This window comes from Cheilinus undulatus, linkage group 6, assembly GCF_018320785.1.
Source record: "Cheilinus undulatus linkage group 6, ASM1832078v1, whole genome shotgun sequence".
NCBI classification, from domain to species: domain Eukaryota; kingdom Metazoa; phylum Chordata; class Actinopteri; order Labriformes; family Labridae; genus Cheilinus; species Cheilinus undulatus.
The window spans coordinates 21,237,107-21,260,126 of record NC_054870.1 but is presented as its reverse complement, the minus strand read 5'-3'; the positions used below and the strand labels follow the sequence as shown (position 1 = coordinate 21,260,126).

The 23,020-nt window shown below is 38.0% G+C and overlaps 2 protein-coding genes and 1 long non-coding RNA gene across 8 annotated transcripts in view; 2 read left to right on the top strand and 1 right to left on the bottom strand.

The window, feature by feature from the left end:
• The window catches only part of LOC121510835, a 37,206-nt gene extending 19,800 nt beyond the window's left edge, over positions 1 to 17,406 (top strand). Inside the window, exon 3 of the long non-coding RNA XR_005991994.1 lies at positions 17,109 to 17,406. This is a non-coding gene — a long non-coding RNA (uncharacterized LOC121510835). The remainder of the gene's footprint in view (positions 1 to 17,108) is intronic.
• LOC121510834 (dual specificity protein phosphatase 19-like) lies at positions 694 to 20,359 on the bottom strand. 3 transcript variants are annotated; one of them, XM_041789100.1, is made up of 5 exons: positions 20,105 to 20,358; positions 18,068 to 18,317; positions 11,906 to 11,952; positions 8,890 to 9,042; positions 694 to 3,402 (listed from the first exon to the last, which is right to left on the bottom strand). In XM_041789100.1, the coding sequence occupies exons 2-5, from the start codon at positions 18,291 to 18,293 to the stop codon at positions 3,220 to 3,222; spliced, it is 609 nt and encodes a 202-aa protein (XP_041645034.1). In that variant the 5' UTR covers positions 18,294 to 18,317; positions 20,105 to 20,358; the 3' UTR covers positions 694 to 3,219. The 3 variants fall into 3 exon arrangements, with proteins under 3 accessions (XP_041645034.1, XP_041645035.1, XP_041645036.1); XM_041789101.1 differs by lacking the exon at positions 20,105 to 20,358 and adding an exon at positions 18,620 to 18,756; XM_041789102.1 differs by lacking the exon at positions 694 to 3,402 and adding an exon at positions 4,998 to 5,099 and having other exon boundaries at positions 20,105 to 20,359.
• The window catches only part of nckap1 (NCK-associated protein 1), a 49,429-nt gene continuing 45,954 nt past the window's right edge, over positions 19,546 to 23,020 (top strand). For all 4 annotated transcript variants that reach the window (XM_041789099.1, XM_041789097.1, XM_041789098.1 and 1 more), the window contains exon 1: positions 19,546 to 19,866. In XM_041789099.1, coding sequence (XP_041645033.1) covers positions 19,759 to 19,866 — 108 coding nt within the window. In that variant the 5' untranslated portion in view covers positions 19,546 to 19,758. The remainder of the gene's footprint in view (positions 19,867 to 23,020) is intronic.

Here is a 23,020-nt window from a genome sequence, read left to right as displayed (position 1 = left end):
GAAATGAGAAAGTAGAAAAGTTGACAAAAAACAATATGCAGACACTGCCAGACTGACACACTTGATGGGGAATAAGAGTAAAGGCCCACTCAGACAAGAATTCAGCCAGATTCTAGTCCACTATGTTGTTTGCTTTATGGTTGCTTTTGATCCAAAGAAATTTAGTTAGATGGTCTGTTGTAAGAGTGAAACCCTTGCTGTTTATCACATCTGTAGTGATAGAGCTCCCAGAAGGCCGAAGTTTTTCAGTACATTTTGAGAAGCTTTTGAAGAAACAATTAACAATCTGTATTAGTATGACTAAAAGTAAATTACTCATGGCCACTTATTTCTACTGAAGGGTCCAAACAATACAAATAAAGCCAGAGAAACCCAAGAAACTGTTTGCGGGATCACATAGTTACTATTATTTTTGATAACTGAGGTCAAATTATAGTGATTCCGTTCTTTTGACATTGAATTTTTATTCTATTGACTTAACACTGCTGCAGACACGTTTGACCAAGATTATTTTCTTGGACTATTTCTTTCTCTCCTGTACAATGATATATATTCAACGTGTCTTCTTCTTTAGCTCTGACTGTGAACTCAAACATTGCAGACTTAATTTCCATTTAAACAGCTATCAAAGCTTGATAGGATATGAAACCTTTGTGTGCTGTGAGTTTGCAGCATCAGGAGCTCGTCCCGGTGGAGTGTGCTGATTAACATGTGAGCAGACTGGATTTTCCCTCATTATCTAACAAGCTAATTACAAGCTAATTATTTCAAGGGAGCGAGGTTAGCTCATCAGCTTTGCTAAGTTGTTAGATTGATAGAGGTAACGCAGCAGAGGGAGAAATCATTATAACTGATGGGTGTATAGGTTTATTGGAGATAGAAGTAAAAATCAAGTTGTACCCAAAGAAACTTGCATGTCTTTAATTAGAAACCACAGAAAAAAGAAAGAGTATTCAAATGTGACAAATGAGATTCTAATGTAAGGATTTTACTGCTGTGGAAGAAGAGGCAGGCACACGTTTTCACCCAGTACTTGTATTTTTTAAGAGAGAATAAAAACAGAGGATATATGGCACACAGGAACAAAAACTACACTATATGGACTACAGTATTCAGCTACCTGCCAAAGACACCAACAGGGACTATAATGACAATTTATTCAAATACATATATTTTAATATGGTGTTGCCCACTTTTGCAGCTTTAACAGCCTCCACTCTTCTTGAAAAGCTTTCCACAAGATTTTGGAGTGTTTCTGTGGGAGTTTGTGCCCATTCATTCTGTAAGGTATTTATGAGGTCAGGCCCTGATTTTTGACGAGAAGACCTGGCTCACAATCTCTGTTCCTGTTCAGCCCAAAGGTGCTCAATGGAGTTGAGGTCAGGGCTCTGTGCGGGGCAGTCGAGGTCTTCAACACCAAACTCATCAAATCATGTCTTTATAGTCCTTATTTTGTGCACTGGGGCACAGTCATGTTGAAGTAGAAAAGGGCCTTCTCCAAACTGTTAGCATTGTCCAAAATGTCTATGGGGTGCTGAAGCATTGAGATTGCCCTCCACTAGAGAACCCTGGAAAACAGCCCCATACTAATATCCCTCCTCCACCATACTTCCAAGTTGGCACAATGCAGTCAGGCAGGTAACGGTCTCAGCATCTCCCAAACCCAGACTCATCCGTCTGACTGCCAAGCAGAGAAGTGGGATTTGTCAATCCACAGAACACGGTTTCACTGTCCAGTATCAGTGTGGAAATCCATTCCATGAAGCTCCCACTGCAATTTTTGTGCTTACATTAATGCCAGGTGCCAAGTTCAGAAATCTTCAGCTATGGAATAAGCAGTGTGTTGGAAACTTTTATGTACCATGCACCTTAGCAGTCGTTGACTCCACTCTAAGGATTTTACGCGGTCTTCCACTTTGTGGCTGAGTTGCTGTTGTTCCTAAACACTTCCAGTTTCTCATAATATTAATTACAGTTGACTGTGAAATATCCAGCAGTGCCCCACTTGAAATCACTGAGCTCTTCACAACATCCCAATTTGTATTGCAAATGTCTGCAAATGGAGACTACATGGCTTGGTGTTTGATTTCATGGCAACAAGTCTGATTGAAACACCTGAATTCAATAATTAACAGCTGTGGCCAAATACATTTGTCCATATAGTGTATTTATCAAATTTATATAAAACCCTGCTGGATTTACTTGAACACAACTAAACAATATGACGGCTCATTATGGAAGGCCAGATGGTGCAGATGACAGCTTTGAAAACAAAAAGTTTCAATTAATGTTGAAGACATTTTCATAAAGCTGTAATGATAAAGTTCTTGAAAAAAACAAAGAGCAAGTTTCTGGCCAGATATTATAAAAAAAGTTAGTTAGGTCTTGTACTTTAAAATGTTTCTCACACTCTGACCTGTTAATCGTGTGGTCAACACTTGAACTGTGGAAGTCGTCGCTTTTCATGGCTTCTCAAACAGAAATTTTAACTCTTTTTAAATGGCACCAGTAAATGAGTTTTATAAAATTACAAAAAGGAACAACTTTAATGATGAAGAGTAGATCTAACACAGTTATCACCATCTGTGCTGTTTCTCTCAGCCTTCAGTGTTTAGTTTTATGGGGCTGAAACTTTTGTTTTCACAAAAGCTTTCCCTCAAAAAATCCCTTTTTTGGAGCACCATGTGGCGATTTTCAGTGCAAAATCTCTAAAAGTCCACTAAATTATGCCGATTCAGAACCAAAAGGGAGATAGAAGAGTTAGTGACCAAAGCGAGTTCATAGCTGAGTAACAAAAGAGCCCAAAAGTATTTGAAATGTGATTGATTTGGAGATGATAGAAAACAAAAAAAGCTTAAAATGGGTGTTGGTGGTCATGTCTGCACACCCTTTTCATTGACTGTTGTCATCAAAGCATGTAGCCTGGCTTCAAATCTGGCCTGTAGGGATCCATTCCCACATGTCATTCTCCATTTTCCCTGTCCCCAGTTTCAGACTTTACCAATGTTCCCATTTGTTGTATGAAAGCACAAAAGTACTCCAAAAATATTCCAAAAACCCAAAGCTTTAAGACATTGAACTTTATATCTGTGTAATGCATAAATATGTAGCAGACTGTAATATGAACTCAGACCCCGATAAGATACCAGAGCTGCCTTCAAGTGGAAAAAAAAACAAAAAACAAAAAAAAAAGTAAAATAGCAATGAAAATTTGTATTTTCATGGTTTGTAGTTCTTTAGTTGCTCATAGAAGCCAGGGTTTGGACGGATCGATGGCCTTGCTAGCTTCACCTGGCTGTATGCAGCATCAAACATCAGTCCCTCCCTCAACATGAGGTAGCCAATCACAATTGAGGAAGAGCGTGACACCCCTGCATTACAGTGGACCAGCACTACACCATCCTGGAAACAAAGTAAGAAAGGAGTGAGATTAAGAAACAAGGGTCAAAGTCCTCTTGTTTTAAAAAACATTGAAAATGTTATGATATGTGTGTCTGTTGGACTTTGACTCTGTAAGTGAAAGCAACAAATAAGGTAAATATTAAGTCAAATATTTCCCTACCAGTGATTCACCTATGAATAGGATGTTTGGGGATGAACAGTAAACAATACATCAAATTCCAAGAGATCAAGTGTGTCATGTGCTTTATGTCTTGTGAGAACCGCATCTATAAGCACCTGTACTACCACAACCTGCACTAAAGTGGGGATGCCAGAAAAGAAAGGAGAGGGAACTGTGACAACCTCGTCAGTAACATTAAAAGCCAACAATTACTTGTAAACACACTCTAGCACTGATGCCTTAGATCCAACAACGATAAATATTAAGGCTTTCAGCAGCATAAATGTATTAATTGCAATTAATTAAGTTCCATTATTAGTGCTTTTTTTGTAATGGCATCCTGTATGTCTCTTTATCACACTTTGGTTAAGCCAGTGCAGCATCTCCCAGCACTGATGTAAAAAAAAAAAAAGTCCGCCACTGCTCCCTGATATCTCATTCCACTTGCAAAAGCTCACAGACAGCTAAGTGGACAAGCCAAAAGTCATCTAAACTTTGTGTTATCAAAGATTTACCTTTTACTGTTCCCTTGTTTCCTTTCCTTCCTTCCTTTTCTTTTCAATTTACCCAAAGTTCATGTTAAAATAAAGTCATATCTATATCCAAACAGGACATCATTTTCCTTTAGTTTAAGACAGTTCAAAATCCAAAATGAAATAAAAGTAGTTTTCTACAGTTTTAAATGGCAATTTGTTTAAAAAGTATATGAAAAAAAATATAATTTTGTCTAACGTTTGAATCATAATCTTATCTTTTTTATAATTGCAGCTGTATAAAATCGGCTAAAATCAATCACTGTGATAAATCCATAACATTAGAAGTACTTAAAAGTGAATGCCTTTGACAGTATAGTTTAAATTTATTTTTTCTTGTGAAACGTAAACTTCTGATTTTGTAACATCTATGAAAGCAGCATTGGGACGAGCATGTAGAGCACGTTGAGAAGCAATAAATCTGTGCCTGTGGTTTGTGTGTGTGTGTCAAAATTTGTGATATGATTAATATTAATGTTGATGTAATTATTTTACTGCCTAGAGTGCCTGGCTGGAAATGAATTTTTTAAATTCCAGCCACATCTTTAGACAATGCGTGCAGGCCCTTGGCTCAGTTCTGATGCTCAGCATATTGACACATTTGTCTCTTTTATTCAACACGGAGCCTCCCACCACAGCATAAAGTCTCTTTTCTTGTTGAAGTGGAGCAGAAAAGAAACTGTGAGCACATTTTTATTTTACATGTCAATCAATATACACGGAAGGACACGAGATTTAAATGAGCTTTGGCTACACTCGCATACAGCAGATGTAATTGACATGTTATTGCTGATATCTGTGATTTCATTTCAAACTATAAACCAATCAGATCCTTCCTCTGGGTGAAACAATCACATGAGGCAGAAAAAAGTTCATACAGAGAGGCTATTGCAATAATATCAGTCTTTAATATGTTTCTATCAATCAAAAGCTTTCTGTGCTCCTGCATCATCCATGCTGGTGTCTGCATCCACTTTGCTTTGTACCAGATCTTGTTTTTCTGTCTTTAGGGAAAAAAAAAAAAACAGACAAATTTTGCAGACTGAAAATTGCCAGAGCAGGATAATCCATCACAGTGAACATGGCGACTTAATTTGGTTTTGTCAGAGTTTCTTGTTTTGCTGTTATTTCATTGCGCTGGAGTTTAGTGTTTTCATATCAGTGCTCACATCGACTCATGTTCTGTTTACGGTCAATCTCTGAAACAAACACAAACAGGGAGAAATTCAAGACTCTGCAATGAAATAATCCTTTGGAAAGTATTGCATACAGCCTGTGAAATCATTGAGGGAAAGTGTAAGCAGAGAACATTTTGACCCCAGCATGCTCCTCTAATAGATATTCTGACCACCCACCTCGCCTTTGTGCTGACTTACAGATAGCCGACTGCTGCCGATGTGTATAAATGCATCACAGTGTGGGAGCAGAGGCTCTGTGTGTGCACACTGACATGTTAAATTAGCCGGCAGATCTAAAAGACGGCATTTTTAGACTGTATGAACCCCCTGAGGAGAAGTGGATACAGAAATATTTTAATAGTTTGATGCATTTTTTTATCTGAGAAAAACCCAGGAACTCTGGTCTGTGTCCTGTGTGCATGGTGTCTGCAGCTGTCAGAGGTGGAAGATGACTGAATACATTTACTTCAGTAGAATTTGAATGCACTTGTACTTTTTGGTCCTTTAAATTTCTTACAAATACAACCTGCCTCCATAATACTAGATTTTAGTAGAATACTGTAAGATGTGCTTTATAATATGAACTTGAATGCATAATTACTATAGATTGAAACATTTATACATTCTACTTTGGCTCCACAGCAAAGTGTGTCTTTCCCTCTGGTTTGTTTACAATCTCCATGGTCTAACCTAATTTCCCATCCGTATCTGATTGGCTAGACATCACACAAGTGCTAGCAAATCAACAGAGGCCTGGTTGCCACTGAGACAGTGAGCGTATGGCATCACTTCCTGTTTTCCTGCTGCTTCTGTGTTACTCTGTACCATTCCTCGGGTCAACAGAGCTAATGCCATATTGTTCTAATACTGTAGTTTTTCAAATGTGGGATGTTGTTTTTATGACATTAAGCATGTTTTGTTTTTCATAATAAATGCTAATTGTTCTTATGAACAACTAATAATCAGTATTGTTCTCAGCCTGAAAAATCAAAATCAGTTGAGCACTATTATGGAACTTTATAAACAAAAAGCTGGCATAATGATGCAGTACATGATTACATTTTCATCTTTTTATGAGGTAAATTAACAACAGCTAATTAAAACGTGCATGTCATGTGTGTCAGCCCAAGGTTTCAATAAATTACATGAAAAAGTTATCTACTTTATTGTGAGTGCTGACACCTTAAAGAGATATTTTGGTACTTTTGAAGTTGGATTGTACAATGTACTTCGCAATACTAGAGGCATTAGCCTTCACAGATTTCAGTTAGCATTGCCCCTTAGAGGGGAAGCTAGGCCATACAGCACTACAGATAGGTATAGTTTATCTCCATGATATAGCAAGTTTCAGGTAAAAATGGGCCAAAAAGTATGTTGGCTCAACTGTGCACTATATTGAAATGTTTTGAAGCCTTTCATTTTTCACTCAGAAAGGCTCTGTGTTTGGCACTATTTTGTAATGTAAGGGCCTGAACAATTGATTGGCCCAACAATTTAATCAGCTGATAACAGCCTATGTAAAATGATAGTTAATCGCCCAAAGTTGGCCAATAAACGCTGATGTTAACACTTGTATTTTTGCTAAGAAAGAGTACTGGATAAGACTTGGGGTTATATAGGTACAATGTCTGTGTTCTATTATTTAACCAGTAGAGGGCGCTTTGACTCCTTTCATGTCACACGCTCCATATTTGTCTACTAAAGTCTCCTCTTCAAAAGTGTTAAAGAGAACAGCTTGCCTCAACGGTGAATATATAACTAGTTTGATAATTAAACTGTTACTCTACAAGTTTCCTGTTCAAATCTAACCCCTTTGTTCATGAGTCATGATAGGCTCCTTTGTGCTGATAACGCTTATCTGTTTATGTTAGCACACTAAAGTGATGGTAACCTAGCTTAACATGTGCTAGCTATAAACTTTATCCAAGTAATGACACAATGAACATAATGATGCAGTATCTCACAGTAATATTATGCTCACTCAGGCAGCTGCATGCTGCAAGATAAGACCAGAGTAAATCAAGAAAGATGAGTTACGACCAGCGGATGTGTGTGTGCGCGCGCGAGTGTGTGTTTAACCAGTGACTTCTATGATGGTGCTTATCCAATTACCTACAGATAATAATAAATTCATCATTTGTAAATATACTTACTGACCACTTCATTAGATACATCTGTGTAAAGTTATTTTTTTTTATTTATTCAACTGGTATAAACGTTTTTTAGAATTTCTATGCTCTAATGTCCGTATCTGCATCGGCCCCAAAAAATCTGTATAGGTCAGGCCCTAACTATGACTCTAGTGATGATGATGTGCCAATTACTAGGGTATGAGGATTTGAAGGGGTACTTTAATTAGTACACAGAGGAACAACTTCTGCAAATGGGGACTCTGTGGGAAGAAAGAGAGAGGGCAGAAACTTTAGTGAAGACTAGTTAGCAAGTGGGACTTAGCTTTGAACACTTCTTCAGGACATTTCTGATCAGAAGACAGCACCTCACAGACGCCTGCAGCCTGCATCACACCCCATCCAGAGTTCCATGTGTTACTGAATGCTGGGGTTTTATGGACCTTCTTCAACTTAATGGAGATAAATAGGAAAACCACCCCTTTCAGCGGGGCTGAATTGAAATTTGTCTTTCGCGTATGTTATGGCTGTTGTTTTATTCTTCTAATGGCTGATATTTGGACAAGCTACAGTCAGCACGGTATGCTTACTTTATGAAAACATTGTGTCAAGCTGTTGAGGTAGAAAGCTGAGCTGAAATAGCTTGTTTTAGCTTAGTTACCTGTTCCTTTAACAAAACCTGCAGAGGAAACAAGGGGAAGGCAGGGGTTGTAGGTCTGTGTGTTAATGTTTGTTTCTAATTAAAAAAAAAAAACTTTGTGTAACTTTTACCATGTAGTATAAGTTTTTTTTATTGTCCTAGTGTGGATGCTGATGTGTGAGCCTCACAAGAGTGAGAGGAGGATAAGAAAGTAGTATCCCTTCCTCTACAGACCCAAGACCTCCAACACAGCCTGAGAGTCCAAAATAGAGAAGGGTGAGAGAACCCTTTCCAGAATAAAGATACAGCCTATCAAATTCCAGCAGAGACAGGGCAGCGGATCACAGCAGCCCCCTCAGTCTCACAGAGACAGAAGTCACAGACCTCTTCAGGCTCTCCTCAGTCTAGCTAACTAAATCTACGGTGAGACATTAGTGGGCCCTTATTGTGACTTTTAACAGGATGCGCCATCATCTATAGCATGTATACAGACATGCACGAGCAGAAAAAAGGACTGGTAATGATATAATGAAAGGCAGAATAGAGAATAAACAACAGCTACAATTAAAGAACTGTGTTGGAATGCATGATATATTAGACATATCAGTGTCAGCAGACATTAGCTAAAAAAAGTGAAACATCGTATCAGCAGATATGAAATTTCTGCCAATATTTACAAATAATATTTTGGCAATACAAATCTGCCTGTATCAGCTGTAAGTACTAGCCTTACAAACAAACAAGTTAGTTGAGTTTTGGGCTGGACCATCAGACCAACCTACCTGACCTTCATTTGTCATTGTGTACAAGATACTACACTTATTGAGTGTTTTGTCTTTGTGTATACCTGTTCTCGTGCTTGATCAATAAAGGAGCTACACTCCCCAAAATATGAAGTGATGTCTGTCTCTGGGAGGTCCAGGATCTCAACCGTCTTATAAACCAGTTGGTCATGGAACAGGTTATTGACGCCGTAGGCCACATTTAGCACATGGGAGACCTGAGGAGGACAGAGAGACATTATAAACATCTTGAGCAAACGACCCCTGAGCACTGACTTGTTTTAAGGGCTGTTTTTGCTTGGAAAGAGAGATATTTTGTCAGCCTTATTGATGACATGACACCATCTGAATGTGACTGAGTGAGAGGGCAGGGAGATGGAGCAGGTGGGGGCTATAAAGGAGCAAGAAGACAGATGAAGAGGAAGAGAAAGAGAGGAGACAAAAAGAGAAGACAGATGGCTCTAATTCATTTTGCAGTATCTGTCCTCTCCCACTTAGTTAACATCTCACTTTAGCTTACATTGTTCTGATGTTTCCTGCTTCTGGACTGTTTCTTTTTTAATCTTACATCCTTCCCAAACAGATAACAAGCTGGGTGACAGTCTATACTCTTCTCAGCTCAATATAGAATCCCCATATTTTTTCCTTTTCTTTTTGTTATAGCAAAATTTCCCATTAAATTACTGATGATTTGAGTAAAATTCCTGCCGTTTTCTTTCCTACACCAGCGGTACATGGTGCCATCACTCATGTTGGCAATTATTTTGCTTATGGTATTGTTTGAGAGCAGCATAGACTGAATAAGGTTGCTCCCACCTCCTAAATTCAAACATAATGCTCAAATATTTCCAACAGAGTGGGCTAAGTAAGTTTTAAATAAACAAGCAGCAACTATATACCAACCTTTCAACCTGGTTCTTGAGTATAAGCATGCTAATAGTGGTTAGGACTTGTTAACTATTGGCCTTGTAAATTGAAGCTTTCCCATTGGTACTACCCACTGATTCCTGGAGAGTTCATTTGCTGATATATGATACAATTATTTTTGTATTAAGTAGTACTTGAAACATTTACAAAAATGCCTGCAAAAAGGCATTTAAGCTTACAGCAATGCCACTATTACTCTTTATAGAAGAACCTTTATTTTCAAAAAAAGGAAAACACTTATTTTCTGGAAAATATTCATCTATTTTGAAAGCAGTACTGTAAAAACTTCAGGTTTTGTATTTTTTTATGCTATTTAAATGCACAGTATGTAAAAATCAGGGCCTTGGGCTCTAAATCAAGACAATAACACTGCATGAAGATTCTGACCAGCACTGCCCTGCTCCACCCAGCTCCACCCATCTGCACTGTTTACGTCTAGTTATGGATTGAGGACTCTTTCAATAAAAATGCCTCATAGCGCTTGTTCACTAAACAGAAAACCGACAGTCTGTTTTTATTTAATAGATAATAGAAACTTATCTCATGCTGGTAGGATGTTGCAAAAGGAAAGAGTGTGGCCAAGGCTCTCAAGCCCATCAGTGGATACTGTACTACTTTTCCACTCCAGTCCAAAATGCAGCAAAAGTCTTGGACTTGAACTGCATAAACATTGTTGAATCTAAGGTGACATCAGTGAACTGCTCCTTCTCTGCAGCACTGAAGTGATCAGCTGGTGTTGCTTAGCCTTGCCTTGCCACGCCCCCCCATCATGACCCCGCGCCCCCCTGGGGGGCCCACTTTGGGGAACAACTTGACTCCAAATGAAGGCACTGTCCCAATATGAGCCCCAAGTGTGGGGATATTTTGGCTTCACTTTTGTACACCAGTAGAAGACAAAGTCATATTCATTACACAGCCAAAGTTTTTCTCTTTATTTAAACTGTTATGTTTTTTTCAGTAGATGGACAGTCCTGTTGATAAATGTTAAAAGTACTTCTACAGATTAATAGCCCAATGGGTTAGACTACATAAGAAAAAAATGCATTTTTCATAAAATATTTTATAAACAACTCTGCCATACCTATCTATATCCAGGTATTGAGAACCTTGAGAAAGCTGCTGATCTGCTGGCGTACTTTTATAATGGAGATACTGTCAGATGTTTCAGCCTTCATGTTCCTGATCATTGGCTGCCATGTTTTCACAGCTGCATTCTCAAATGGAATTATGTAGCAATTAAGTCAGTGACACAAAAAAACATCATGATTGATGATGTTATTTGGTTCCACCTGCTGGAATAAAATCAAACAATACAATTTTGATTCAGATAATTCCTGCGCCTCTTTTCAGGCATTGAAACATATTTGATGGAGAAGCTGAAGGCAGACGGATGTGCTGCAAATGTTAGGCAGCCAGAGAGCAAAATGGTTTCATCATCACATGTTGAGGTTAGTTGGCACAGATAACACAGATCTGCTGGATAAAGAGGAGGAATTAAACAGTTTATCATTCATTTCATGTAAAAATCTGTCAAAGGTTGTCTCAAAACAGGATCCTACAATCATGTAATCTTTATGTTATGGTTACCTTTTACATGCCTAAAAAAAAAGATTTGATTTCCCGACAAACTCCACCTTTAACACAATGTTGTGGTCTTTTTATCTGGATGCCAGTAAGTGTTCATTAAATGTTGCGCCGAGAGAATAGATCCTTTTATAAATTGTCCTCAGAGCCCTCTGTTAAGCCTCCTGAGCTTTAATAGCTGTCTGGGAAACCCTGCGTGGTTTGGTTATTAGGCGGTCAGGGCTTCATCACAGTAACAGGAAGTGAAGGCACTTGTAATCTCTCCAATTCATCATCCAGAGACTGCACAGGCAGCAATATGCTCATGCCTGGGAGCAGCCTCTGCAGAGAGGAGTAGTCACATTTCTCTGATGTGGAGACGCAGCAGCGCTGAGACTTAGTGTAATCATTTACTCCCTCTACTGAGCTAAACTGTCACTGCATGAGTCATGAAGCTCCTCTGGCTATTGGCTGGATGTCGCAGAGCTGCAGGAATGCACACCTACGTGGCCGCTTCTAATCTCATGTCACTACACATGCGATCACATCAAGGCAAGGGCATGCCTGCTGTATTGATCCCCTCGTACTGACCTTATGTCTCCGCAGGGTGTCAATGTCGTGGGCTGCATCCTGAGAGGCTGAAAAGACAGAAACAACTCAATGAGAAAACAGACAGGAGGGCATGCCTCTGCTTATGAAAATCTATCTGTGGAAAAATGCTTCTGGCAGGCTGACAATAACTGGCTGGTAATAAATTACAAAGATGCGACTTTTCATACTATACATGAATATCTATCAGAACCACCCTTTTTATTTTTGTTGCAGGGAAATCAAATGTAAACTGTTCAGAAGATACCCCTAGGGCTCTGAGAAGATAATGTGGTGTTTTCCCAAATTTCTGATGTTTCAAGATCAATTCATTCTTAAATTCCATTTAAAAAAATCAACAGGTTAATGTATTTTCTGAACTTATTGTATAACCCTCCTTCCCCCATACCAGACAGCATCAGACCCATAATATTTTATGATGTGTATCTATAACTCAATGATAAGTGTATATTTTGGTTACACAAGTTAATGCTAATAGATCTGAACTCTGTGGAATGATATTCATATGCCGTGACATGCTTTGCCATTGTAATTTTTGTTGTTAAAGGGCATGAGAAATGCCTGTTTCCCCCTAATTCTATCCATATGTAACAAAATGACACAATATAAGAATACTTTTCCTATATAACAACATTTCAAATCCAAAATCCCAACAGATTAGGGATCAGCCTTATTTGTTTCAGTTACAAAGCCCTGAGCAGGAGAACTTCAAGAAACATTCACTTATATACAGCCATGTGAGTATTTTAAGGAAAAAGCATTTAATTGATCTGAGGACTTGGATTTAACAGGCTTATGTTCCATAAATAATAATCCAGGCTGAATTTGCCTGCTAGGGTGATGGCGTATTAAAAGAAAACATGCTCAAGCACACATTATCACAAACTTTGATTAATAAAGAACAACAAATGAACCCATGGAAAGAGCACATAGTATAAGAGCAACATAAATACCCCCCAGATATGTGTATTTGGACAATGCAGTTGACTTTGTACTTGAAGTTAATGAAAATATTCCATTTTCATAAAATACACTAGTTTTAAACTGTTTTTAAGAAGCATGATCAGATACTCCTATAAACACTGAGTTAAAAAAAGCGCAGTAAAGTCAGTAGTTGGAAGCAAATGCTGCAGGATATAATCTCCTATATCACTTAGGAGAAAAACATTCAGACAGAGAAACACTTTCTGAACAGCTGCAGCACCAAACAAGGAAGATATAAGTCAGCAGAAACCAACAGCAGAACAGCTTAAAGCTACAGAAAAAAGATATAGAGATTTATACCAGACTGGGCTTTAAAAAGTGCTGAAATAGACATTCAATATGCATCTGCAGCTGCAGACAAAGAAGTTCATGATTTTCATGATAGGACTGAACTAAAGTGTGTCAAGAAAACCTTAAAAACTGAAAGTGTAAATGAATGATGCAGCAGATAAAGACTTAGAGGAAGGTCCGAGGCCATGCATGCTTTACATCAATGATGGAGACTTAAAAAGCAGAAGAAATAGTCCCTTTCGCTTTGTAAAATGAAGTGATTGTTTAGTTTCAAGGCTGAATAAATATTTAGCGGGGCAAATACGACAGGAAACAGAATATGATGGAAGGGATTCCTCCAGATTTCTCGACTGGCTGCTCTGCAGCAGCTCACTGCCTTCAATAGCAATATTTGCACTCTTTGCAACAGCCAAAGCCACTTTTTACATAATGCCAAATTCATGGTGTTCTAAAGTAAATCTAAATCCAAAGGCTAGAGAGTCTTTGGAAATAATCCAGCTCCAGCCCATATGCCTCATCAATGTAAAAGGAAAAGATTTGAGCTGACACATCTGTGAAAGGATGCGGGAATGCCAGGATTTCTGGAGCGCTTTTAAATACAAGTGTGACATGGGACCAATTCAATCTGCTACAGCTACAGAGAACACATCTCAGTCATATTTAAACTGTCAGCTGCAAGTGCTGTAAAAAAAATCTATATTTAGAAATAAAGCTGCAACATTTTTGTACAACAGCCCCTGAAACTGTCCTGCGCATTGATTTCTCTTTCACTTACTTATTCTTCTTCTCCGGTGTAGCTCAATAACTGGTGTTCTGGAGGTTTTCAGATAAGAGATAACATGTTTTTTGTGCTTTCGTGAACATTTGCCATATAAAAAAACCCATCTAAAATCCTTTTGAAATATCTTTGAAAAAAATGCACTGTTTCAAGATAAAAGAGCTTTCTTTTCATATGCACTGAGATGAACTTCAAATGTCTAATTTAATTCTAAGTTATCTGCCCTCTTTGATGGCTATCTATTTAAATAAACCAGAAATTAATTGGTAAAAGACTTAAATGAGAGTTCGGAGAATACATATTATTTTGTTTTGGCTACGAATTTGATTAGACAATTGAGATTATCTTGTGTTTTTCTGGGTAAATATGACCCTAATCAGCCAGCAACAGATTAGCTCTTTTGTTTATTTAAAGTTATTTAACCAGGAAAGCCTCATTCAAATAAAAAATGTCATTTGCAAGAGTGGCCTGACCAAGACATGCAGCAGCACAAACAACAGAGCTAGAGACATGAATCAAAACACATAGCAGTTACAAACATAGATCAACCTATCTTGACTCACAGAGCACAAAGTCATTAGTCAAAAATATCTGCAATCTGGTGCATCTTCCTTCAACACCTTCAATCTGATTTTGAAAAGATTCAAAGAGACCATTCCAGGCTGCTGGAGCAGCGTACCTGAAACATTTCAAGACAGACTTTGGGCACAGGTAGCAAAAGTAAGTCTTGTGAGTGACAGAGTGAAGACTTAAGCTTTCAAAATTTTTCATGTTAATGTTTATGACAGAAGCAGATGAAGTATAGCCTGGCATAAATCAAAGACTGAAATCAGTCAGTCTGGCAAATAAATAGTTTATGGATTACTGCTTAGAAGCCTTTAGTTTTGGCCCTAGTTATCTTGTTTTTAAAAATGCAAAGTGACCATATTTTGACAGGAGATAGTGTTTAAAAGGACTGAGGTGTACGCAACAGCTAGGTAAGCTAGCTACCGCTAGTTAAGGCTGGGCAATTAATCCAAATTTAGATTATATCACAATATGGCCTGCTGCAATTTTTAAATCCCTGAAGGTGCAATATTACCGAAATGTATGTCCAAATATGTAAAAAAAAAATGTCACTTTTCAGAATAGTTGATCACTTTCTATGTTTTTCTTAATCAAAATGAGAATTACATAAAATGGCCACCCTCTTAATACAAAAATTTATACTGAATGTGCAATTTTAGTAATTTGCAATATATAAAACAATCACAATAGATACCTTTTTAAAACTTTTAATCTAACATTGTGTTGGTTGTAATAAAGAGTGATTTAGTGCTTGAGTTTGATGAAAAATAGACAAGATGTGGAACTTGGAAAAAAAATGCAGATTACATTGTAATCACAATGTTGGTGGGAAATTAGATACATTTTCCAAATCATTTAGCCCTATTGCTAGTCTGGTAGTAAATGCATTATTATTCAGGGAGATTTAATAACTATGTCAATAGTCACAACTGTGGCTCAGTAGGTACAGCTGGTAATCTTGTGACTGGAAGGTCATGGATCCAATCCTCAGCTCCTGCAGTCACATGTCCATCGATGTGTCCTTTGGTAAGACACTTAACCCCAGTTTGCTCCCACTGCTTCGTCAGTGGTGTCTAAATGGTATAAGCTAATACTGATGGTCCATTCTCCATAGCTACCTCGGCCATCAGCATGTGAATGTGAAGCGAGAGGGTGTAAAAGCACTTTTAATAATCAGATGATTAGAAAAGTTCTATACAAGATTAAGTCCATTTTATCATTTACCATGTTAAAAAACAGGCTTCAAATAGCAACTTCATACCAATAAACAAATTATCATAAGGCAGCCATGGTCTAAATCATTCTTTGTTTTTTATATTCTAAGCTTACAAAATAAACATCGCTGTGCTTTCAGAACAGTTAAAATCAATAACCGAGAGCACAGTATAAACTCATTCTGAAAATGTGTTCATAAGCTCTGAATAACTTCAGAAGGTAGAAGTATATGACTTCTATACATGTTCTGTTTAAAACATAGACATAGTCTCAGTGATATCAACCACTGGTTTCTGGAGCAAATTATTGAAGCGTAACAATGGCAGACACCATGCGGGAAATGTTGAATCACACTAACTTTTGGTCGACCAATAATAACAGACATAAATATGAAGAAAAGGCAGGGTTTAAGCCTCCTGGCAAACAGCTACAAAGCATCCACTAGCCAGCCAGATTAGTAATGTGCCTGATTATGTTTTACTCTCATCCTTTATAGAATCAAAACAGATGAGTTGAAAAACAATAAAGTCACCCCCTGTGCAATGTGTACCAGTTAGGGTGGGCATTTTAATGTGGGTATTCTACCAACTTCAAGTGACACTGGAGGAGCTGCATCTTTATGCACTTTCCAATTGGCCCTTTCTAAATATCAGATGTTGCTGCGTGATATTTACAACAGTAAAATAAATTACAAGGCATAGTTTGACTTCCTTTAAAACTAGTGGAGTTGCTCCCTGTTGGCCATTAAAAAGAGGGCAGGTCAAAGGCACTTTCCAATTAATAAGACTTTCCACAAACTGAGGTTAAATCCTCCTTATACAAAATGCTGATGGGTAAGCAAAGAAAATATTTCAAAGTAGCTGATGAGCTTTAGATGTGCTGGAAGTTGGATCTATGTCTATATGCATAACTATTGATATCTTTAAGATTTGCAGTGTAATGAAACATCAGGGTTTATGAAAGCTGAGGGTGCACAGAGTAAGAGAAAAAATAGTAAAACAACTGTGACGAAAACATCACAAAAAAAAAAGAAGATAAATGATAGTCTGAAATTGGCAGAGACAAAAGAAGCAAACACAAGCAAATCAAAAAGTGTCTCTATTATCAGAAGAGATTCTATCAGAGAATCCCCCTGACAAAGAGGTATTTAATTATTGGAGACAAGGTGGTTTTCTACAAACCTGTCTGCTCTGTAACTGATCCTGTGAGGTGTCATAACAGAGACAGAAGCACTTTATTGCTTTTAGCAGCAAATCGGTGTATAGAAAAGAGTCACCTCTGTAGAATCTGACAGATGTAATATTTTATTGATCCCTGCTGAGAAATTCTCTCTCTGATTCTCTCCTGCAGATGAGGTCAAAGCACAGAGTCGGCTGCAGAAGTGAAGAGCACCCCCGAGCTGCGAGGGGCTTCAATGTCAGGCTGAAGGACACTTTTGATACACGCTGACATGAGAGGGTGTCAACCTGTGTCCTCTGACTGAAGGATACTTCACCATGCTCTCTGAGACTAATCCAAACTTAATTACATTGATTTATTCCTTAATATGGATTCCATTTACTAGGAACATACAACTCTTCTTTCTCTGTGACCTTGAGTACTGAAGTGGCCGAGACACTATGAAATAATTGCTGTCTGACAATTAAAAACTCACAAGCTCTTGTGTGACTTTCCCCTTTGTGCTACCATAAACATGTCATAACATCTGTCTGTAACATCTGTCCCTGTTAAATGGACTCAGGTGGGAAAGAGAGTTTAAATGAAACCCTGTATCTTCATGACAACAGTGACCTATCATTATTGTGGATCTGATAGTTGTGGCAGAACTAGTAGTAGCTGTTAAAGCAGCAGAAATAGAAGTACAAGCAAGAATAATGACAAGGACTAGAAAGTAAATATTAATAGTGCACAACTTTATATCATAAAAATAATAACAATCTATAAGTAGATCATGAAGTGACACCTTTCATTCTTCAAAATTAAAAGCTAATACTTTTCAGAATCAGAAATTAAAAAATCAGAAATAATATAAGACTCCAAGTAAACCGTTAACCCTTTAAAGCGAATTGTATCAAATCTGATACACGATTGTATACATAAACCTTTTGTATACAATTTGATAAATGATAAATGTGATCCCCTGGTGGAATATCAATTGTCGGGGGGGGGGGGTATTGTTGATAGCTGCAAAAAAGTATATCATGCAGAATTGGGGTATAGTTGAGCTGCCTACCCAGGATCCATGGATTGAAAAGTGAATTAGTAGTACAAGGCCAGTAGGGGTAGTTAATAAATGTACTGTGCTTTACCTAGTAGTAGGAAGGGTTTAACGACACCAACTTGAAGGTCCAAACTTTTGTCTTCTACAAATCCAAATCCACCTCCCTCTTCCAGCTCTTCCACCTGCACCTCTCCTTCGCCTCCATCACTCCTCCTCTCCAGCAGCTTCCTGCCTGTTACCGTGGTAACATGCGTGCACTGTTTCTTCAGACGGTTCTTGGTGAAGCCTTGGATCTCCTGAGCAAGCGAATGCATCTTACCAGGGTTTCAGGGAATCCGCTGAAACAAATCAGAAAACTCTTACACAAAATGTATAGTTGAAAATCATCAATAATCTCTAAATGCCAACTGGTGGAGCTAGCGTGAGAACAGCAAAGAATAAAACATCAAATAAAGGGGAATTTTCCTCAATGAATCAGCAAGTTGACTCTTGTAGTGAGATTTAAATGACATCGCCCTTAGTTGTTGCTGAACGGTCTGTGCAATCCTCGAGGTGAACTAACCCTAACCCTGAGGTGCATAAAAGAATTGCTTTGTGCAGAAGCTTTAACATTTCAGTTCTTTCTGCGTCGTGCACCCACCTGGTCTATAATGTCTTGAATTCTACAAAAATCCCCCAAAAATGTTGCATCATTACTACTTTGATCGGTAATATAACATTATCCCCGCTACAGTGTTCAACAGAGGATAAAATATGAGGAAGCACAGCTATTACAGCAGCTACGACGGCTCTGACACAGAAATGACAGCTGAGTCGGAAGCTGCGTCAACTATGCGTGATGCGTTCAATGCTCACAGTAAAGCATATTCTCATTTTGGGTGAATGAGAAACTGCACAGGGTGTGGCTAATAAAACTGCTTTTATTAACGCATCTGTCAGCTTGTTTATCTATTTTTCGTCCGTCAGTCAAAATACCAAGTTTTGGTTAAGACAAAGGTGCAAGCGAGCTTATAAACTTGCATAGGAGACATAACGCGTGTGGCATAAACACTGGGCCAGTCAAACATAGACTTGGAAAATGTATCCTTCTGCTGCACTTTTTCAGCGTTAGTGGTGGAAGATGAAGATTCTGTATGGTTTTGGGCGTTTAAATGACAATTACATCACGCTTTATTCAACATATTTTCGCACCTTTTGACAAATCAGAAAAATAATTCGCAGTTAACTGATGAAAGCCTTAAATATTCTCTTATTAGTGGCAGAAAACAGGTAGCCTACTATTTTTCTTATAGTTTTAATCGCCAAAAAATTAATTCATGTATCAAACATTACAAAAGTGACTTAAATTTGCATATTTCCGAAGTGTCCTTTGAAATATGTACTAATGTGCGTTTCTTTCATGTTTTTGTGCATTTGAACCTTATGCCAGGGGAAGGTTATGGAGTATGCACCACTAAACACTCAGTTGACGTTTTAAAACAGAAAATCAAATCGTTATCTGAAAACTCCTTTTAACGATGGTGACCTGAACGCAGCGGGAGCCAGCCTCGTTGTGAAAATCAGGACAACTCCTCATCATCCCTGTGACCGAAAAAAACAGGCAGGGAGACGGTGGGGTGGAGTACAGGAAGCCGCTGTCTCCGAACATCTGAACATGGGCGAAATCTATTGACGCCTAAATACACCGCTTCTTTTACCTTCTATGTTCGGGATCAGAGGCTGCGGAGATTGGTGATATTTTTCTGGATTTAAGTGGAGATCTAAACGAACAGCGAGAAGATGTCTCGGGGAGTGATCCAGCCCAGCCAGCAGAAACTGGCAGAAAAACTCACCATCCTCAACGACAGAGGCATCGGGATGTTGACCCGTGTTTACAATATCAAAAAGGTTCGCACACACTCACAGGAATTTATATCCTCATGACCAGATTTATTATATGTCTGCACCTGCACTGCAAACGAATGCCAGTATTAATGTGAGAGACAGGATGAATGCTTGATTAGTTAGCACTGACTGTAACCTTTATGTCAACGTTAGCTGAAATTTTAGTCCCCTTACATATTAAACACGAACCACCATTGATAGTTTTATTTGGAAAGGTAAATATGCGTGAAAATAGACTTACGTTATCCTAGATGTATCCCTTTAGCATCATTAGAAAGAGGCTTTGGGCACGGCTGGGCACAAGCTGTCGGGTTAGCTTGCGGTAAAATAGCTCGGTTGTTTTACGATGTAAAATGATTTTCGTTTAAAAAGGAACCCTTATTGTGACATATATGGCTAAAGTGTATAATTCAGAAGCTTTTAATGAAACTTAAAGGCTCATATTAAGCGTCTGAAACGATATTGCCGAACCGAAAGGCCTGTAGTAGCGTCAACGGCTAGCTAATGTCGGCTGGTAATGGCGGCTGCTTGCTATGCTAGACGTTGCTAAGCTAACGTTAGCAACGGGCGTCGTCTCTGCTCCATCAAACCCCAAAACACGAAGCACACTAAAACGCATAAACCCGGGGTACCGCTGAAAAATGTCTATGGCGGCTAATAAATAGCACAAATAGGGCTTTAATGATGTACGTTTTCTACACATTAACCCAAACTTGGCTTCATTTGAGCTTGCTGAACTGTTGCAAGTTTTTCAAATACTAGTAAAATTATTTGATTAATCTGTCTTTGTCGAAATCAGCTACTGGCTGTAAATGCCAGCATTTCGTTACGTTAGTCTCGTTTACTCACTTAAACATTATCTTAATATCTGTTTAATACTATAGATAATTTCATGTATTGTTGTTAAGTTTTGAAAGGCACTTAAATATTTGCCCTGCCTTTAACTGGCAGTTTCTAAAAAATCATTTTCTATGGAATAAATGATGGCGTTTAAAGTGAACTGTAGCTGTTGTAGCACCTTTGAAATGCAAATATAATACGCGACACCCCCTCTTATGTGTGTTTTTTCAATGTTTAATTGTCTGTTTTCTCTGTTGTAGATAATTAAGTAGCTGTATTTGTAATGTTACTGACTATTAACTGTGCTCCTCGAGTGTGCTAACAATGATGTGTGTGTGGGAGGAAAAGAGTAGTGGGTCTGTTTGTATGGGACCAGCCTTTATGCTAGGGTATGCATGATGAATAAAAAAGTGGGGAAGAGAGCAAGAAGTCAGTCAAGTTTAACTGTCTGAAAGTCTGTTTATTAGCATTAGAGTTTGTTTGCTCTTTACAGAAGTGATTTTTAAAGTAGTAGGGCTATGATAGTGTCTTATTCTCCATGTATCATTAGATCGTTTGATTATTTACTAAACTGTGAGATGATTTGTAACTATCACATGAAATCCAGAGAAGTATAGACTTCAGTTTGAGAGTACATCTGTGTGTTTAAGCTCTGTAGCAGTTTCAAGTCAGTGTGAGGAGTCAGATACAATCACTGCTATTTTACAGCTGATATTTCTTCTTAGTATGCCCTTCCTTTCCTCCTTTCTCCCTTCCTTCCTTTTACTTTCTGTCTGTCCCATCCAATTCATATCTATACTCATCTGCCTCACCACAAGGCCTCTGAATATATCCACCCTGAAAGCTGTGTTTTTAAAAAATTATTTATCATTCTTTTTGTTTTTTGTTACTGTAGGACATTGTAACATTCCCAGCAATAACAACTGCTTCCAAAAGTTGAAAACAAAACAACTGGAACAGTAATCTGTACTACAGTTATTGGGCTCAATCTGTACAGATTTCAGCTACCTGCAGTAGCAATTTGGAGACCAGTTTATTGTAATTTGTCAATATTTGTAAATAGTTGTAAATTCTCCAGAGATCTCCTCATTATCATCAATGCCCTTACTTTATTTTGTATCATAACAAAAGAGAAGTGAAAACATTTTTGTATTTTTTTTTTCTACTTTTGGGAGCCAGTAATTCATACTCACTCGAATGCTCACTTATGGGATCATCTAACATTACTGGGATGGCCTTTTCCATTTTGAACATATTCACTCATCACTTACCATTGATTAGCTGTAGAAAATATTAATCTGTTTTCTTAAATATCCCCTAACAGTTCCTTACAGTCACCTCAACTAATTTTTGCAGGCGTTGCTGGTGTTTAAGTTTTGTTTGCTGTGCATAACTTTAAGTCAGTGGATCCTCTAACATCATATTTTGTGTTGTGCACAAAATTTACATGGTATTTATTTATCCTAACCTTATTTGCATCCAGATAGCTCTTTTATGTTTGCTCATCTTATTTGCATCGTCATTTCGTTGTAAATATATTTTCAAACTTATACATACAGCCCAAACAAGGGAACAGTTTCTCTTGTTTTTACCTAAAGGAGCAGAATACATGCAGCAACATGAACATGTGTAAACTTAAATGCAGTTTGGTGTTATGGTCCTGCAGTAGAATGTAAAATTGAGCCTTTTGCTGAAACCATGTTAGAGAGATATTTAACTGTTGGACCTCAGAGCCTTGTTATTGAAGAATCATTGAAATTATTGACTCCTGAAAACCTTGGCAAAGTAAAATAATTATCAGTGTGGAAGTTGTGTAATGAATAAAAATGGCCATAATATCAGTGCTACATGTAATACAACATAATCATATAGCAAAAGAAGAGCAGAGAATATTTGCTGCCAGAAAATGTATCAAAGCATCTTATCAGCCATTTGTTTTACTGTTAATGATCACACACCAGTTGGGGGATACAGCCCCACTGCTATCTTGCTTTACATTTTCCTTAATATTTCCTGCAGAATTCATACATCAACCTTCCCCAACTTCCTGCAAAATGTTATGAGAGGGTTGGCAAGAAAAAGTCCTTGTAAAGTCTGGGTGAAGCATTTAGCTGTTTGCCTTTACACATGCAGCTTAATTTGAAAACTTCAGGAAGTTTTCATGAGTTTGTGCGCACGCACATAGGGCTTGACACAGTTTCTTTTAAAGGTACAGTGTGTAAAAATGGGACGATAAACATCTTACAGTCAATTCTGGAGTATGGTGCTCATTTCTCTGGTGATAACTGTGGGAACCAGTGAAGTTTAAAAATCAATA

Excerpts from the sequence above, each read along its gene's own strand:
- LOC121510834 (XM_041789100.1), bottom strand. The coding sequence starts at position 18,293 with ATGCATTCGCTTGCTCAGGAGATCCAAGGCTTCACCAAGAACCGTCTG. Across the intron at positions 11,953-18,067 it reads TAAACCCTTCCTACTACTAG|CCTCTCAGGATGCAGCCCAC; the intron begins GTAAAGCACAGT and ends CTGTCTTTTCAG. Across the intron at positions 9,043-11,905 it reads ACACCCTGCGGAGACATAAG|GTCTCCCATGTGCTAAATGT; the intron begins GTCAGTACGAGG and ends TGTCCTCCTCAG.